Source organism: Fundulus heteroclitus, chromosome 6 (assembly GCF_011125445.2).
Source record: "Fundulus heteroclitus isolate FHET01 chromosome 6, MU-UCD_Fhet_4.1, whole genome shotgun sequence".
NCBI lineage: Eukaryota > Metazoa > Chordata > Actinopteri > Cyprinodontiformes > Fundulidae > Fundulus > Fundulus heteroclitus.
The window spans coordinates 9159697-9178931 of NC_046366.1; the positions used below are offsets into that span (position 1 = coordinate 9159697).

Here is a 19235-nt window from a genome sequence, read left to right on the forward strand (position 1 = left end):
AGTTTACACTATGGTAACTCAGAGGTGACAAGGTTAATTATTACTTGAATTGATCTACACTTAGCGGTTTCCTTTCACCCCCCTAACACAGGATGCATTCAAGAAAGGTGTTACCTTGACTTGATGGTCTTTAACTAGTCTGTCAAGAACTGTGATGATGAAATCTTTGGCGAGTGCAAAGTTTGTTGCACCGATACTCTCTGAGCTGTCCACGATGAACGCCAGGTCCATAGCGGCACACTTGCACTCTGCAAGAAACACAAACACACATACATAAAATCATGAAGATTAAACCATAGAGGGCCCACAGAGAACAAGACATAAGGCACAAACTCCAAACTTACCACAACAAGCTGGGAAGTGATTGAACGTGGATGGAAAGAAAAACAGAAGTAAAAGTTAATCACCTTGGAAGAGGAACATAGAACAGAACATGAGACGAGCGGATGTGAAGCTGAGCCATTAACTTACAGCAAAGTTTCATGATTATATCCAGGATTTCACATTCCTGTGGGGAGAGGTAGAGTATGGGTTACTGTATGGTAATCCACAGCTATATCACATGGCTATTTAAATTCAAAACACAGGAAGATCCCAGAGTTTCAACCTACTCTCAAAGAAAAACAGAATATGACAATGATGATGTTTTACTGAGAAGACCATGACTTCAGGGCTTCGAGAGTTCAGGAAATTGAATGTGGAGCTTGGGCTGTATCAGTTTCAGATTCAAAACTAGCACAGGCTAAAGGAGGAATTAACTGCAAGGTCCTCAGACATCTGAGAATGAGGGCAATGGTTCACATTAAATTAACCAATCTCTTTTTTTTTTTTATACTCACATCAGTTCCTGGTGGTCCAGCAGGCCCAGGAGGACCCTGCAGAAAGACACAAAATGAGCGCAATGAGGTATGACAGAGACATCCTCTGACAGATGTCTGTGTTTATCTGTTTAAAAAAAAAATGTGTCTGGTTCGACTTGGATGAGAGAGCAAGTTTCGTAAGAAGCCTTTTATTTCAGGGGTTTCTTCAGAAAACCATTACCCCTGTGACTGCGAGCCAGATTCCCACTATAACCGAACCCACATCCACACCCGCACATTTGTGTGTGTTGCTTTCGTCCTGAAGCAACCTTTTGAATCTTTCAAAAGTCTACAACCACAGCATTTTGTCTTTTTCACTCAGCCATGTGTTTTGTTTTAGCAGCTATTAAAACCCAGTTTAAGGGCATTCTTTTCTGAGACAAAGACGCCAGCACATCTCGCACAAACAAACACACAACACATGAGAGGGCGAGAAGGGCGGCGCGAAAGAAAGACACAGCTGCTGATTATAGAGAAGAGAAACCTTCCCAAGGACGCGTGATGCAAACACTTAAATATAAAAATATGTAGAGTAGAAACTAAACAGAGGAATGAGGAATGAGGAAGGAGGTAGGAGGGTGAGTAGTTATGGGTTGTTTGACAAACATTTTACATTATACGGTGCTACACTGATGTTAAAACCCATTATAGATTTTTTATTCTTCTGGTTTTGTGTTTTTGGTACAATTAAATATTTCATATCTTTAAACTAAATTTAAAATATCATGCAAAGACAACTTTAGTAGATGCAAAACAGTTTTCAAATGTTAATTTAATTAATTAAGGGAAACCAACCCTAGTCCTTTGTAAAAAAAAGAAATATATATATATATAATTTTACTCTTTGGTGAATCTTTTAAACTTTTATTAACTTTATTTTTTTGGTTGAATTTCGATATCAGCCCCAGGCCTGAATACAGCCAGACTCAGAAACCACTCAAATAGGAGCTGTCTCACATGACGAAGTAGGCTATAAGATCTTAAAAAGTAACACATCTTGCCCTCAATGAAAAAATTAATTCTTAATATTTTGTTTGTAAGTCTTGACAGGTTCTACAAAGCCATCGCTAAGGCTCTGTTACTCAGTGAACCAAAATGAGAGAACAGCATTTGAAGTAATGTTACCATCACTTGCCTCAGTTAAAGGGGACATATTATGCAAAATCCACTTTTTTAGGCCTTAAACACATTTTGTTGTGTATTAGAGGGGTCTCTAGGATTGCAGAAAACCTGAATTTAGTTTCTCCAGGTGCTGCATAGATATCTTTATTATTCTATTTGGGTCATATTTTCTGTTATGTTCTTTGAAGTATTGCATTACAGTATTTGCTGCTTGGCTGATAAACAAGGTAATGGATTTCTGGCTTTTTTTAGTCCAAGCTCAAGGATGCTGCAGCCACAAGCAGATAAGTGAAAATGTTCGGTTGTTGGGTGTATTAACCCACACAATTCATTGCCCCTTCCTCCAGCATACTACAAAAATGGTTAATACAGAGTGGAATGCTGTGCGACCTGGAGAAAGGGGTTAAGTGGTTTAGATTTAAAGAGACAGTACCAAAACGACTTGCTCTCAGAAACACCTCAGAAAAGGGGTGAAAGAAGGACCGTGAGGCAACAATGAATCAAGGAATTCAGATCACAGCATTGCAGTTCCACATTATATAGACCACAACTGAATCATTTAAATGTGAAAAGGAAGAACTGAAAAGCATGACCCCTTTATGCAAAGGCAAAAATTACACTTTTTGCCTAGTCCAATCCATTGGAGAGCTCCAAGGCCAAAACCATTGCTGACCCTTCCAAAAAAATACACGAGCTCACATTTACCAAAATATTATCAGGAGTAAAACCAACAACAGATTTTCAGAATTAAAGCATCATACTTACGGTACAATCAAGGACGGTGGTGTGTGGTCTGGGGCTGCTTTGCTACTTCAGGCCATAGAGGACTTGAGGTAATTGATGGAATCATGGATTCTCTTCTCTACCAGAGAATCCTGTCCCTGACTGTCGTCTATCAATGTTTGGCTTTAGGCTAAAACAGATTTTAGTTGTACAGCAAGACAGTGATCCTAAACTAACAAGCCCACTTCTGAATGGTTTAAAAAAAAATCCAATCAAGGTTTAGGGATGACCTAATCAAAACGTCTGGACTTAAATCTGGTTGAGATGCTGTGAGATGACCCTAAACAGGCCATTTAAAGTAAAAAAAAATTAAACACTTGCAAACAAGAGTGGGGAACAATTACCCCGCAGCAATGTAAAATACTTGCTGCAATTACAAACACTTAATGGCTGTACTTGCCACCAGTGTTGGCACAACCAGTTATTAGGTTTAGAGGGCAATACTTTTTCCAAACAGACCCAGGAGGGTTGGATAGCTTTTTTTCCCCCTTTAAGATTTTTTTATTCTATTTTTTTGCTTTGTGTATCAGGTTATGTTTGACTGATGTTAAAATATGTTTGATGATCTGAAACATTTAAGTGACATAAAAAAAAAAAAAAATCAAAAACAGAATGAACATCTGTAAGGGTGTAAAGACTTTTTCACAGCACCGTATTAGCCTTGCTTAAGAACGGTTGCCTTTCAAACACTCAGCCAAAGCCAAAAAGAACATCACCATCTTTTCCAGGCCTTATCAGGATATTCTTTGTTTTAAGGGAGATTAGCTGATTGGCTTCTCAGTAGCTGTGATGGAATCGGTAGAAAGTTCATGACTACAGGGAGGAATACATCATAGGTCATTCACTGAGGCCATGGGAATCCACCGCGCTGAAATTTAAGACTACATCCACCGACATCCCCTTTGGTTTATAGAGTACTATTTTCAAGTCTCATATTTGGACATTACCACTATGACTCTCAGCAAATTCATTTGGCTCCACAGAGCCATAACTCATGGACACGCCCTGAATAATGCATAGTGTTAACCCTGCTTTTAATTTAAGATAAGTAGTTACTCGCATTGCACACCATCATGATTAAGAAATTTAGCTCCACAATCTAAAACAGTTTTTAGGATCAGGCTGTGTTAATGAGTTAATTTCTGCTGCCAAGTCAGACCCTGTAAACAAAAAAAAAAAAAAAAAAAAAAAAAAACTAGCTATTTAATCATCCACTCTAGTAATAGCATTTTCTATGCTATTACTCATTACTCAGCCAGAAACAGCATAAGAAGGGGTTTTGCTTTAATAAAGCCACAAAACTATTGTTTAGTTGTTTAAATGTTGGTTAATCAACAATATTGTTAACTATTTTGCGCTTGAACATTTCCTTTTAACTTTCAACTTATATGAGAAATTTAAACACACCTATCCAGGGGTGAACAGCTGCTGTAAAATTAAAGGCTTTTCCAAAAAAATCTGGGCTCCTATGCAGAAAAGATTTGCAATGTTTGCCCTCGGGGGTGGGGGTGGGGGGGTGCGGTGGGGACAGGACCTGGTTGTCTGCTGTGTTTGTGCCACACAGTGAGACGCATATCTCTGCACTTCTGTTTTTTATATGACACATGCTTACCATCTGCTTTAAACCTCAGTGTGCACATTGAGGGCCCGTTCCTTTATCACTAAAACTCAGGGCTTATGTGTTGTCATGCATTGTCATGCTTGCCACATCCAGCATGCCCTACATCCCTACTTAGGGAGCCGGATGTCTGACTTTATTCAAAAAAATACATTTTCAGCTCAAGAGCAGGATTTATTTTCCCCCTGCAATGTATTATACTGCTCTTTCACAAATATGTCACTAAACCTTTTTGTCAAATACTTACTCTGTCTCCCTCAAAACTACGTTTCTGCTCTCCAACTGAACGCCTCTAGCAAAAATAGTCTCCCCTCGTTGCTTATGTCCTATTCCCGATGCTCAAACTTCCTTCCCACTCGGGTTAACCTGCTTGTTCGGGTCCGGCTCAGTGATCCTGTTGTTCTCTCACAGACCGAAGTCATAATTTTGGCAACCATCTATTCCAGCTTGTAAAATGATAGCGCGTGACTGCTGCATCGCCGCCTGCCTCCGGGTGGTTTCTAATGAGAACACGGTGGCAGTCAGCAGGCCTCCGTACAATGCATGGCTAAATCGAATCAGCTTGCCATCGTCTGGTGTGAACTCCACGGAAAACAAGCACACCTAAAAGACAGCAGTGGGATCACATTCCTCTCCTTTCATTCAATTGGTTGAAACAGTTACTAGACAGGGCTAGCACTTTAGTCTGCGACAGAGCCACAGAATCCACGAGTAAAGGGGCCAGATCCGAGTGCGCAGACTCAACTTGTGCGGGGAGCGATTTTGAGTGCCAGGAGGAAAGATTTGTGCCCACAGGCTCTCCATTTGGGTCCAGAAAGGGAATTTGAAGAGAGATCAGCTAGAGGGACTTTTTAATGGTGATATTAGAGGTTAGTGAAAGAACAGAACAAAGAGCAAGAAATCCTGCTCCTAAATAGAAAAAAAATATTTATACTTATGATATATATACCTCCATACTAAACGGGATAGAAGTGGTAGAAGTGAAGAATAGAAAGAAAGTTCGAATTGCTGCAGCTTTCATGTTGGATTGATAACCACGTAATTAAAGGAGAACAGTTTGTATTGTTTTCAAAGTGAACACTTTAAAAATAAGTCATCTTAAGATGAGTTACGAGTTTAGTTTAGAGGATTTTTACCTATTGGGAACAAGGAAATGTGAAGAAGAGGCTATTTTAAGGGTTGACATCGTGTTGACACGTGTTGACATATTCTGACAAATTCAGAATATGTCAACACAGTCAGAAGAACTGAGCCATAATGTAAAATAAGCTGAGGTGCTGTTTCTTTTTTTTGCCCTTCATCTTATTATCATTTTGGCGTTTTAGTCGTTTTGTACACAGTTTTGTTCGTGATGAAGAGGAGCTGTCTACGAGGACGTTTCTTGAAGACAAATGTGTTATAGGTGCAATAGGAACATTTTGGAAATGATTGTTTTATATGATCGTCATTTATGTTTGATCAGAGATCATAATCCAATATATTTGATGGGTCAACTAACCCCAATAGTGATAAAATTTGACTTTTTTCCATTGATTGTGGCACTCTTAAGCAAACATTATTTGCGTTATCTACATTTGTTCTCAGATCGGAGCATTTCTATTGTTATTTATCTCCATGGAAGGAGAAATATACTTATATTCACTGGTTAAGTACAAGAGTAAATGCAAGGAAAGGAACAACACAGGCTTGGGGAAGAGCCATGCAAATGCTATGTAATGACATGACTAATAGGCTCTGATGAATGGTGGCATTTACAAATATTCCTTTCCCAGTTTTTGTCTGATTTATAGGACATTTTAAAGTATCAACGTATCATGATTCTACTTGAAAGATATTTGTCTGAGGTGTGTTAGAAGCTGCAGAGGAATTCTTTGGTTGTGTGGAAATATACAAGTGACAGAAAATTAGCAATGTTGATAAATGCACAGATATCTGAGCATTTATCAACATAAACAAAGACCTTTAGGTATGGTGTTCATGTTCTTATTTCTTTACTAAACAGAGAACCAGAATCTTTTAGAATGTATTTTAGAAAATGTTCATCCAACTTCAATATAACATCATAGACTCTTTTCAAGCAGTCACAGAAATCTAATTGTAGCTTTACTTCCAGTTTTAAAGCATATACAGTATAGTTTCAACCATTCTGGGCCAGATAAAGATTCTGACACTTCTTGCGCCCAGAAAAAACAATCCATCAACACAAAGACTCGCACACTAAGAAGAGTGTTCAGGGTATTCTTACCGGTCTGCCCTCGGTTCCTCTGTGACCTTTGGCCCCTTTGGGTCCAGGAGGCCCTAGCTCGTTATTCTGTAACAAGAGAAAGAGCAGAGATCAAGACAAAGGTTTCCAACAGATTTTTTCCCCCCAATAAATGCAGTCCTGTTATGAAGTGCTGCTAAGAAACAGTCATGTTCTGTAATGTTAGACATGTTTCATTGCATTGTGACAAGTTTTGTTCCATAGATTCTTTTTTTCTTTTGCATAACATTGTACAGGATTATTTTATCATCTTTAGGACAGCAAAAAGTACCACTGGTTGCAGCCTTAACAAGGAAGAGCCTCTGTTGACAGCATGAGAGCATATTTCACTTTGAAAAATGCCAGTGGATTTAAGGACTTCTCCACTACTTTGATTTCAACAGAAAGATGTAGTGCAAGTCACTGAATGGAAAACTGGATTTGATTCTTAAGAATATTTCTTTTTTAATGAAATCTATAATGGATGCTAAGAATTTGCTGTGAGTAACCATGCTACGACGGGGCCTGAAGATGCTCCTGAAGAGGAGAAAGATCCAGTAAGGCATAAGGTTTTTCACAAATATAGCACGATGCAAATGCATTTCTACTCCTGTCAGTTTTTCACATTTCGTCACCATACAACCAAAACCCCAAAGTGAAAATTCTGCTCTATCTAGCTAAAGCCCAGTCAGACTGGATGTAGAGCCTTTGTGATAATCCTTTTTAAGTCCTGCACTATATTCTGAATTATTCTGGCTCTGCTGTATGTTCAGGGTCATTGTCCGTCTGGAAGGCGATCCTCTATCCCAGTCTCACGTCTTTTGCAGCATCTGCAGGTTTTCTTCCAGCATTGTCCTGTATTCAGTTCCACACATCTTTCCATCTGACCAACATCCCTGCCCGGGCTTAAGAAAAGCATCCCTACCATCACCACCACTATAGTTTATTCAAGAAATGTTCACTATCACCTGTCTGCCATACACATATGTTTGGGTTCCTCTCTGTGATTGTAACTTCCTATGGCCTCTTACTGAACAACAGCGGCTCTCTTCTTGCCACTATTTGTGGAGTACATGACAGTAGTCCTATGAAGTATTATCTAAAACTGAGCTGCGGCTCTCTGCTGCTCCTCCAAAGTTACCATAGACTTCTTGGCTGCTTACTAACTGAGTGACTTTTGAGGGCAGACAGCCACAGGGAATTTATTCACTGGTTTTATTTGTAAAATCATGCATCAGTTTTCCTCCGCCGCAGCTATGCGCTATACTGAGTTGAGCTACCACCTTAAATCCAAATAAAATGCAATGAATTAGGTGGCTGTCGTGTGACAACATGTGAAAACATGTCCCACAGAATTAATGCAAGACACTGTAAAAAGAAAAATGGATCAACGGTATAAAGACCCACTTGTTTCACAGAGGATACTGCACTAATTCGGCTGCTTCACCATTTAGTGGAACAAATACAATAGGAGCTTGGCTGTCCAATAATGTGTTAAAAAAGGTTTTTCAGAAGACTGTAATAAAATAACGTTTTCAATAAGTTATGCCAATCTGAAAATTGTAGACCCGTTTCAGATAGAACAGCTGCAGGCAGGGAGAGAAGTCAAACCATCTGCAGCTGCTGCGCTCGCACCGATGACTAATCTTTCTTCGCTCTAATCTTTAGTCTTTGCTAGACTGCAATCAGAACAAAAAGTTACAAACTATAAATCAAAAGAAAGAAGAAAACTCTGTCTTCTAATTTCACCTTCCCACATACAGACAAGTAGGCGATGTTGGTTTTGGAAAAGGAGCCTGGGAAATCAGAAATGTGCAATGAAACGCAACTGGTGAATCAGAGCAGATAGCCCCGCTCAATTCAAAATGGCTTCCAAAAACACATATTTCTGCTTAGTTAAGACAATTTACCTTCTTAGAAGCAGTGCAAACTCTTTGTACAGGCTCATTTAGCATGATGTTGATTGAAAAATATTCATTTCAGTGATTTGGTAAAGCAGACACGTGACTGTGCATTAAAGAACATCAAATTAATCAAACAACCCGGTTCCTTTCCTGCAAAGTCACATAAATCTTTTCAGCTCTTTGATCTGTGCAGAAAGTCGACCCAGACGAGCCGATCTGGTCTTCCACAGAACAACCATCAACCACAGCAGACACATCTGAGAAAGAGGAGACAAAGAAGGTAATGCGAACCACCTGGCTTTCAGCGCGCACACATGTCAGCTTTAAGCAGGAAAACACCAACGTCTCAGCGCCCCTTCACAAAACACGTGCTTCCAATCACGGCAAATTCTCAACTTCAAACACGCTGATGTGAAGAACATGGGCTACATCATTCACAGCTACAAACAAACACACTTCCTGACTTTGATTTTCATGCCGTCTAGCTCGATGAGCCCCGGCCAGATGATCGGCCGCTTGTTACCCTTGATCTGTCCGTGCCTAAAGTCATATTCACGGCAGGAAACCTGAACTGAACGGGCAGGAAAGTCAGAGTGGGTTTATCTTTACATTCATCCACCCCGACACATCCTGGTGTTTAACCTCCAGTCCTCTCTGGTCAGATGAAGGCAAAAGCTTGCAGAAAGAAATTAACTTTAATTCACTCTCATTTGTAAAAGTATTCATAGCTATTGATTTAATTTACATTTCGTCACCTTACAACCTCAAACCTTATTGTGTCTCTGGGATTTTCTGCGAGAGACCAAAAAAAAGCTAGTGTATAACTGTTAAGTGGAATGGAAATTGTTCTTGGTTTGTAAATCAAGAAAGGTTTTGCACAGATCCAGACACCCTGAGTCAGCATTGAACCATCTTCCACCGCAGCAACAGCTGGAAGACCTTTGGGGGATCTCTCTCTCTCTCTCTCTCTGCCAGTTTTGCACTTCAAGAGACTGGCATGTTTACACATCCTTTATTCCTAATTGCTCAACCTCATGCAGAAAATGAATTTCCAAGTTTTTCCTAGAGATTCTCAATTGGATTTATGCCTGGGCTTTGACTAAAACATGACTATGAGTTGATCTAAAGTGTTCAATTTGCTGTGATATTAATTCTGCTGGAGGAAAAACTTTTGCCCCATTTTCAAGTCAAACAGATTTGCTTCCAGAATTACCCAGTATTTAACTCTTATCAATGCTGACCAGCTCCCTGTCCCTTCTGAAGAGAAACACCTCCACAGCACCACCACCACGTGTAACCAGACTTTTCTCCGTTTGAGCTGAGAATCTCTGCAGCTCCCCCAGAGTTCTCACGGGCCTCTTCTCTGGCTTTCCTATTACTGCGCTTCTTGCCTAGCCTGTCAATTTACTGGAGAGCTCACAAGGGCTGGGTTATTGTTTTATACCCCAACTCTGCTCCATCCTTGATCCGTCATCTGCGGTTCCTGGTCATGATGAAGCTGTTCTGTTCCCTAATACTCTCTAGCAAACCTCTGAGGCCTTCACAGAGCAGCTGTGTTCAAAGTGAGATGACTCACAGGTAGACAGCATGTAATAATTAGGCAACTTAGGCAATTAAAGGAGTGGTAAATACCTAAGGACATCACACTTTTCAAAGTTTTATTTGTGCACGATCTGTTATAGTTTCCCTTCCACTTCCTAGTTTTACTCAGCTATGTGTTGGTTAATCAGAAAATCTCAATGAAAACCATGAAGCTTGTGGTTACAACATATGACAAAAGGTGGGAAAGGATAGTTCTGTAAAGCAGTGTAGCAAGAGGCAGTAGAAATGTGTGTAAAATCGCTTTAAGCAGCTGGTATATCATGAGTTTCTTCATTGCAGTGTGCACATCTGTGAATGATAGCGTGTGCTGAGAAAAAGGAAAACAGGGGAATGGGTGTAATTGGTTAATATGTTTTATATGAAAAAGATTAAAAATGGTCTCCACAGGGAACTCATTCATGGTCTGACCCAGTGAGCTGTAGCTGCAGAGAAAGTACCATATCTGGCTAAAATTACTTTTTCATCATCACCAAAATTATACTTTCTTGATTTGTTGAAAGAGCAAGCTGTCAGCACCTCAGTACTTAAGCATTAAAGACGCAGCAATTAAGCCTCGCTGCTTTATAAGACTGAAAACAGATGAACCACTCGAATGGAACAAACTAAAGGGCAATGACCGCAGCCCATTGAGACAAAAATGGTTTTGCAACATATGTGGCTCTGCTTTTTGGGGTTCAATTCACGATGCTTTCTGGAATATTTTGCCGTGTAATCAAATTCATAATATGTATTGCAATGTGTAAAAATTATGTAGTTTTCAACATTCAATTTACAGCAAACTATAAATTATAAACTATTTTCGATTTTCTTTTGCCGAATCACAACATCAGATGACCAGTGTATCATCAGAACAGGTGAAGCTGAGAAATCAGCAGACTGGTTGCATAAAACAGGGACGATGATGCTGAAATCATTGTCTTCGTGTTTCAGCAGTAGTTAACAAAGAAAGGCGTTCAACGATGGCCATGTGAACAGAAGCACAGCAAGACAGACGCTTCTATTCACGAAAAGCATCAAAGACTGACTGAAATGCTGCAGGAAATGCAAAGATGTATTTTTTTATCTGAGAAACTCTCCTTCTGATTGTTTTGGGACATCTGGAAAATCATCTGTTGAGAGATGGAAAAGGTCACTGCGCTGCAGCAACAGCGAAGAATCCTGATAAGATCCATGTGTCGGGTTGCTCCTGATCCAAAGCAGAGCGCTTCTTTACAGTCCTGTCAGTAGACTTTGCCCTGAATAAAGATCTCATAAGTCCGCAAAACAAAATTTCTTTCAACAATCCCGGCTCAGCACGTTGAGGATTTGTGTGGAACACCGAGTCAAAAGCAGAAATGTATTATGCAGCACTTCGTATTGAAAAAGTAGAGTTGACACAGGAAGTATAAACTCATCCCATAAATTTGTTGTGCTGCTCATAAAAGGTAACCTGACTCTAGCCAGATGGATTTCGCTCCGCTTAGCTCCACTCACATCCATCTAGGACCTCTCCATAGGAATTGCCTTTATTGAAGGCTGGGCCTTATCAAAAATCCTTGCATATGATTGGATAAGCCACTTGTCTGTCATCTTTATTGACGTGCTATTTCAACCACTCACACCGAAGCTAACCCGTGACGCTGTGAGAGCGACACAGGAAAAAACAAAAAAATTTTTTTTTTTAAATGTGTTTGCGGCTCTAGTGGCACGCGTTTTATTGACAGTGAGCTGACAGGAAGAGGGGGGAAGACAGGCGGCAAAGCGCCGCGCGTTGGAGTCGATCCCGGGCCGACCGCGTCGAGGACTAAAGGCCTCCTAATATGGTTTACGCTAACCGCTAACCGCTCCGCCACGGGCGCGCCCTGGAAAACAAAACTTGCCAAATCTGGTCGGGAGAAGGACGAAAACATGGTTTCCACCAACAAAAGCCTTCAGAGGCGTTCTCTGATGTTCTTTTAATGAAACAATATTAGGTAGATTGGACAACACGGAAGAAATAGCAGCATCAATGTTAACGCTTGCTTCCTCGACGAGCCGCCATTGCTATCAAAACAGTCTCACGTCACGGTCGCTTCTCAACTACATCACATCTATGAAACTCCAGCCCTGCGTCCTGATTGGCTGGACAATAAAATTGGTTGGAGAAATCACTCTCTATGGGAGAGGTCCCAGATGGACGTGAGTGGAGCTAGGCGGAGCGACATCAGTCTGGCTAGAGTCAGGTTACATAAAAGGAGCTGTGTTGGGAAAATGGGCTTTCAAAATTATGAGAGAACCCCCATCCCAATTAACTTTTTGCAGCCATCTAACAGTTTCTCATATCAAAAGCAGAACTACCTAAACTCGCTGATTTCTGCCCTAAACTGTTAAAATGCTATTCTTCTTTTAAGATTATACAATGGGTATCATTGCACTTGTTTTAGATATTATGTTTTTTTAATTTCTATCATATCCGACGATTCAAAAGTTTTAAATTTGTAATTTCACTGCAACAGATCTTCTATGTGCGCGTAATAATGTAAGTCGGGTCGCAAAAACATTTCCCGCAATGCATCATGGGCCACAGGCATAACGAGGCCATGAGGAGGATGAGTCTAGATTTTTCTTCTGCTGCCAGATGTAACACACAGATTTGCTCCACAGCAACGTCTACAGTTTAAAGTGGGAACTGCGATAATGGTAGCTGCCTGAAACGGCGGTATAAAGGGCACCGCGGTTTGTTCTGACACCAAAACCGGCTCGCGAAACGACCTGCTATCATAACCGCAGCCACACAGCTTTGCCTATAAGTTCTGAGGCCGCTTTCCTTACAGACAAAAAAGAAACAAAACTCAGAAACAAGACAGGACAATGTTTCCAAGGAGAGATGACTTATAAGACTCCCCGCATGCTGACCAATGTAAACTGAAGCAGCACTGTAAATCTAAAGCTGAGGTTGTGTGACTGCTGTAAAACAAAGGGCGGAGCTACAATGATGTACAGATGCAGGGGAAATGCATACATGTGGAAGTGTTTATATGTCACAACAGTGAAACCTTGGGAAACATAGTAATTTTACCGTAAACACACTCAGGTTGAACGAGAGGTTAAAACATGTCAGCTGCAGGAACACGCATGGTCCACACATGCACATTTACTCAGACATACACACGAGCAGAAATGCAGCTGCTGCATCGTCTGCGCTCATTTCCTAGTATCCCTGACAACGACATATACACAGCTGCATCAGCTCAAAGCCCTCTGCCCTAATGGCACACACATTCACAGAAAAATGCTCAGTTGTTCTGAAAAAAAAAAAAAAAAAAAAAAAAAAAAAGATTTCCAGCTGCAGAACAGAAGGGCCGAGTGGAAACAAGATGGATGGACACCAGAAATAAGTTAAATACAAAATATGCTAAGTATGAGCAAAAGGCAGATAGCTTAGTTGCCAAGTTAAATACCTAAAAAAGACAGCATTTAAGATTTTAATGCGATAAAGGAGAATTATTTACTTTCATAATTTAAGTAATGTGTCTCATGTCCTGTCAGCAACAGCTGCCAAAACAGGATCCAGGGTGAGAAAAAAGCAAAGAAGTGTGAGGCAGACTTACATCTAGGCCTGAATCTCCGGGCTCTCCATCATCTCCTTTGGGTCCGGGCGTTCCTTTGGATCCCTAAAGGTCAAACAGCAAATGTGCAGAGGTCACACGCATGAATATCAGCATGACAACCGATTTTCCACTGAAGTCGCTTCAAACGAGCCTGTTGGCACTCAGGGGTGCATTGAGTGGCATTAGTTAAAATCAGTTAAGAGTGAATTTAAAAGATGACCCACCGGTTCACCAATATCTCCGCGGGACCCAGGGTAACCCTATAAAAAAACACATAGACCCTCAGAAATGTTCCTCATATTCTAATTCACATAACAGACGGTTCATGCACAAAATCAAATAACAAACTGCAAGTTATACTTGGAAGCCAGGACAGCCTTGTGTGCCATTTCCTGGTTTACCAGGCTCTCCCTGAAATAAAACAAAAGAAACAAAAAAATCATAAAACAGCCTGATTTCTAGATCCATGATGGACGTCTCACATTTATCTCTGCAGAGTCTCCCAGACTTACCCTCTCCCCCATGGGGCCTCTTTCTCCTGGTGCTCCTTTGATCCCTGTCTCTCCTTTGGGCCCCTGGTGATAAAAACAAAAATTAGAAACAAGACCTGTGTTCTCTAGAGTTATCAACGGGGCAGAGGGACGTAACGAAAACCCTTACCAACCATTTTACAATGGTTTGGCAAAAACCTAAAGCAACCTTCTTGCTTTTATCATGAGGTTGTTCTAGTGGGGAAACGTTGGACGAGTGCTTAAGATTCAGTCATTGCAGTCTGATTGCCTTCCTGGCTTGGAAGATAAGCAGTGTTGAGTAAGTTGAATAGTTTTGTGGATGTAGATGCTTAAAAAACGAGATCAGATGTTTTTAATCTGATGTGGCAACTGCTCAGTGTTAAGTATTCACAGCAACATTAGCTGGTTTACATAGCTGAAGTAGAGCTTCTCTGCATTAGCCTTAGTTAATTGGGTTCCTGCTTTGTCTAAACGAGCCTTGTCCACTTGAGGAAGAGCGCCTGAATTGCGCCTACAAATTTTTTTCACCTCATGTGACATTATGACTTTACTCTAAAATCAGTGTTGACCATATAGTTCATAATGAGAAAGGGAAAACATGTTGAGCGATAGACTGGCGACCTTTCCAGGGTGTACCCCGCCTCTCGCCCATTGACAGCTGGAGATAGGCACCAGTAACCCTCACGATCCCAACAGGGATAGGCGTGTTAGGAAATGGATGGATGGATGGATGGATGGATGGATGGTAAATAAGTTTCCACACCAATGGCCTAATGTTTTTGTGCAACAGCTCTAGCATTACTGACAGCCGCGAGTCTGCGAGGGTTTGGGTCTGTAAGGTTGGCATAGCTATTTTGGCTGTGTTGTCCCATTCTTCTCAGCAGATCATCCTATGCTCAGTCCAGTCGGACGGGTAGTGTAAGTAGGCAGTGATTTTTAAATTTTTCCAGTGAAGTTCTGTTGGAATAAAGTCTGGACTCTGGTTGGGCTGCTCAAGGACAATCACGGGTAGCTCCTAAAGCCCTTGTTATCATGGCTATAGCCTTCAGGCCTTTGTCGTGTTGGAAGATTGTTACGGCTGCAGTCAGTCCTGGCCTTATTTTCCTTGTAGGGTTTGAGAGACAGGCCTTCTGCATGTGGTATGCATTTCCCTGATTGGTGCTCTGCTGCTTTAAAGCTGCTATGCATGCAGCAGAGGAGAGGCTCTCTTCCTGCTCCCCCTCCTCAATACCCCATTATGTTTGGTTTGTAGCTTATCTTATGGTTGGGTTTTGTTAGGTTTGTTCTGCGTTTGCTTATTTCTAGTTAGTTGTGGGTTTTGCATTAATCAATTTTGGTTTCTTATTTCAGGTATTCCCTCTTCAGGTTTTATTTCTTTAGTATAATTTAACAATTTTTAATTTAACCAGAAAATCCTTTGTGTAGTCTCTAATGTTGCCCCACCAAACGAGCCTGGTGGACGTAACAAAGATGGATCCTCACCTTGGTCCAGAACACACTTTAGCTGCTGCCTTTTCATTGTTACATGGCTCTCCACTGGATGCTGACACTACCATGCTTCATCATAGTAAGGGGGTTTGCTAGACGATGGGCAGTGTCAGATTTTCTAAAGAATTCCCTATTGGACTTCAAAACAAACATCTTTATTTTGTTTTCTGCAGAACAGAGATATTTGCTTTTCCTGATCTGATATTCTCTAAGACACCTTTTAACTAAATTTAAACGGGCCACAATGTGTCTTTTACTGAGAAGTGAGGTATGCCTGGCCCCTCTGCCATGAAGGCCAGACTAATGGAGTACAATTGCAACAATCAATCTTCCGGTTGGCTCTCCTATCCCCACTTGAGTCTTCCTAAATCTCCAGTAGATTCTTAGCAGTCTCTCTGACCAAGGCCATTCTTTCCAGGTTACTCAGCTTGGCTGAGTGGTCAGGTCTTAGGAAGGTCCTGGTGGTTCCCAACTTCTATAGTTTACAAATAATTGGGGATAAAGTGCTTTGTGGGATGCTCTGCGCTGCCAAAATTCTTGTGTCTCTTCCCAGAGTGTTGCTTTGATACAATCCAGTCTGCAGACGATTCCTTTGACTATATCACTCGATTTCTGCTCTGATTTACACTGTCAGCTGTAAGCCCTTATATAGACAAAAATGCTATACTCCAAATCATGCTTTATCAGCAGAATTCACAACAGTGGATCAACATTTCAGCGCTGATCATTGGAAATCAGAGTTACCAGAGCTAAATTTTGAGTGTCATATAAAGAGGGTGTGAATACCTTTGTATCTATTATTTTAAAATATTAAAAAAAAAAATCTAAATTGCCTAAACTGTCTCAAAACATGTTCATCTTCTAGTTGTGAGCTATCTTGTGTGGATTACAAAACCATACTCAAATCTATGTAATGACGAGTCTGTGAAATACCGAAGGGGTGTGAATACTTTGTGATGGTACAGTAAGTAAGAGAGGGTCTGCCAGCACCATAAATAAAGACCTCTTAAATGCAATGACAACAATGAGTTTAGGATATCTTAGGTAAAAGTAGGATTGCCAATGAGAACGTAATGAGGACAATACATCCTTTGGGCCTTTGAGAACTGGACCGGGAATGGGACCCACCTCTGGTCCCAATGGACCTTCGTCTCCCCTGTAGCCAGGAGGGCCGTTTCTTCCTGGGTCTCCCTGGAAACCAGAATTAACGAGAAAGTTAAAACACCTGAAAAGTGAAAACATTGTTATTTTGTACAATTATGAGTTAAAAAAACAATTCATATTCAGATACAAAATTATGGCCACAAAGATGGTTTGCACTGTTACAAACAATATAAAGTATCGGCCCCTTAAACAGCACCTATAAAAAAGTAACTAAAGGATTTTTACACATCCTTTATTTATCAAGATAAAAAATATTTCACTGAGAAAAAAACCCCTCTTGCAAATGGATCTGTGCAAAGATAGATCCATTTCCCTTAGCCACTCTGTAAAATGAGAAAGAAAACTTAGCATGCTATTCCTGAAAAGCAGATGTGTGCTGATCATAAGTGAGAAAATAGCTACAGAAAATGGCTAATCATCTAAACGTGCCCAAAACTGCAAGACAATCAAAGGGGAAATCAAAATGTTTAAAACCATGGGGTCTGTGAAGGGCCCGGTGGATGACCCACACTTATTAGGGGAGCTTTGTCATGATATGATGTTATGTCACAGATATTTGCTGTTAAACCAATAAACAATTCCTGATTGCTGCGATATCATCTGCCCATCTAACGCTAATTTTTACATTGATGTCAACTCACAAAAAAACAAAAAGAAATATGATTTGACAATTTTATTTCTAAGCTCTTACATGTATCAGGGGTTTAAATAAAAAAATAATTTGTCTAATTTAAAAATAATATTAATGTTCACTGTAGTCTCATGCCTGAATTTCAAAATAAAGGCGTATCTTAAAAATTATAATAGGGATTGATATGGATTGGATTGATTTAATTGGATGACTAATCATTTAATCAATATATTTCTGTAGATCGATGTATTGTTACACCCTTAATATTTATCTGGCACTCTAACCAGGATAGTAAGGGAGGTAAAAGGAAAAAGCTCAGTGTTAGAGAACTGCAGGAGAGGGTGGCATCTTGGGATCACCAAGTCTCCATAGCAACAATCAGAGGCTATCAAAAATGTCACCTGGTGTTTAGTGACAGCAGGAAAGGGACTAAGATTTTGCCTTTTGACAACAATCAAATGTATGCTCTTTGAAAATGTTAGATTCATGGCATCAAGCAGCATCAAGATATTGCTGTGAATCAGTCCAGCTTCACCTTCATTAACAGGCTTTGTTGTCCTTCTCTGCTCGATAATATATAAGAGCACCGGTACGTTTTTCTTAACATAAGAGCTAATTTGCCTTCTTGTTTACTTTCTCTATTGATTCCTGAAGTTACCATAAGGTTTAGGGACCCTTAAATCAGGTAGACAAATTATTTATGTCACTTCCTTTAACAAACTGTTTTATACTGAAGACGCCATTAAGTAATTTGCAACCTGATTCTGGTGTGAGTTTCAGACAGATTTTAAACTGATTTCTATTGTAAAATATGGTCTATGTGAAACTGGGATTAAATCTTATGTGTTCAAACTGAAACCCTCTGGTGATGTGTTCATGTAAATTGTAATTATTTCTAACTCTTGTTTACAAAGCTGGGATGCTGCGCGTGTACGTACGTGCATGTGAGTAGCTGCCACTCAGGCCTTAGCCCCTCCCTCCCCATCGTGTACATTCTTTACTTGACAAAAAGTGTAAAATTGAAGCAGACAGCCTGGTCTATTGCTTAGATTTTGGAGGTAGAGAGAGGCGTGGCTTGCCACACATCTTGTTGTGGTCTACAGACAGTGTTCAATACTGCCCCTAGTGGTGACATTCACTTATTGCTCCTTTAAAGTACATACAGTTAAGTACTCTTAGAAATATCAGAAGACTTTGTATGAAAATCTAGTGAAGGCTGACAGTAAACTATTGAGTCTTTTGGGAGAAAAAATATCACCAGACAATGCATATTTCTTCCATAGCCATCTCAGTCCACGGACCAAAACCCAGACTGTCTGGAGCATGGGTCTGCAACCTTTACAATCCAAAGAGCCATTTTGTGTTTGTCCTCTGTCCAACTAAATAAAACTTTTTCAGAACCACTAATGCTAGCTGACCTGTTGAAACAGGACAATTTATAATCTTGGATAAATATCCACTGAAGGAAATTTGTTATAATTTTTGAATTTACCGGTTTTGTTATGTTTTGAGGTTTTAAAATAAAGAAAAAGCTGAAACATTTGCAATAGAAGGATGGTTACACTTTCGTCTATGGGATGTTGAGATTTGTAGAAATCGATGCTGAAAACACGCAGGTATTTTCCAACTTAATGACGCGAGAGCAACAGATCTAAATAATATTCACTTTTAGTGTGATTCTTTTGTGGAAATTCAATCCAATTATGACATCAAAAATCAGAAAAACTGCTTAAACATGCA

At 40.2% G+C, this 19235-nt stretch overlaps 1 protein-coding gene across 1 annotated transcript in view; it reads right to left on the reverse strand.

The window, feature by feature from the left end:
* Positions 1 to 19235, reverse strand: part of col6a1 (collagen, type VI, alpha 1) — a 42504-nt gene that overhangs the window by 7356 nt on the left and 15913 nt on the right. The window contains exons 21-30 of the mRNA XM_012868338.3: positions 16829 to 16891; positions 14213 to 14275; positions 14061 to 14111; positions 13925 to 13960; positions 13701 to 13763; positions 6629 to 6694; positions 840 to 875; positions 472 to 508; positions 345 to 353; positions 115 to 248 (exon numbers count right to left, since the gene is read on the reverse strand). Coding sequence (XP_012723792.2) covers positions 115 to 248; positions 345 to 353; positions 472 to 508; positions 840 to 875; positions 6629 to 6694; positions 13701 to 13763; positions 13925 to 13960; positions 14061 to 14111; positions 14213 to 14275; positions 16829 to 16891 — 558 coding nt within the window. The remainder of the gene's footprint in view (positions 1 to 114; positions 249 to 344; positions 354 to 471; positions 509 to 839; positions 876 to 6628; positions 6695 to 13700; positions 13764 to 13924; positions 13961 to 14060; positions 14112 to 14212; positions 14276 to 16828; positions 16892 to 19235) is intronic.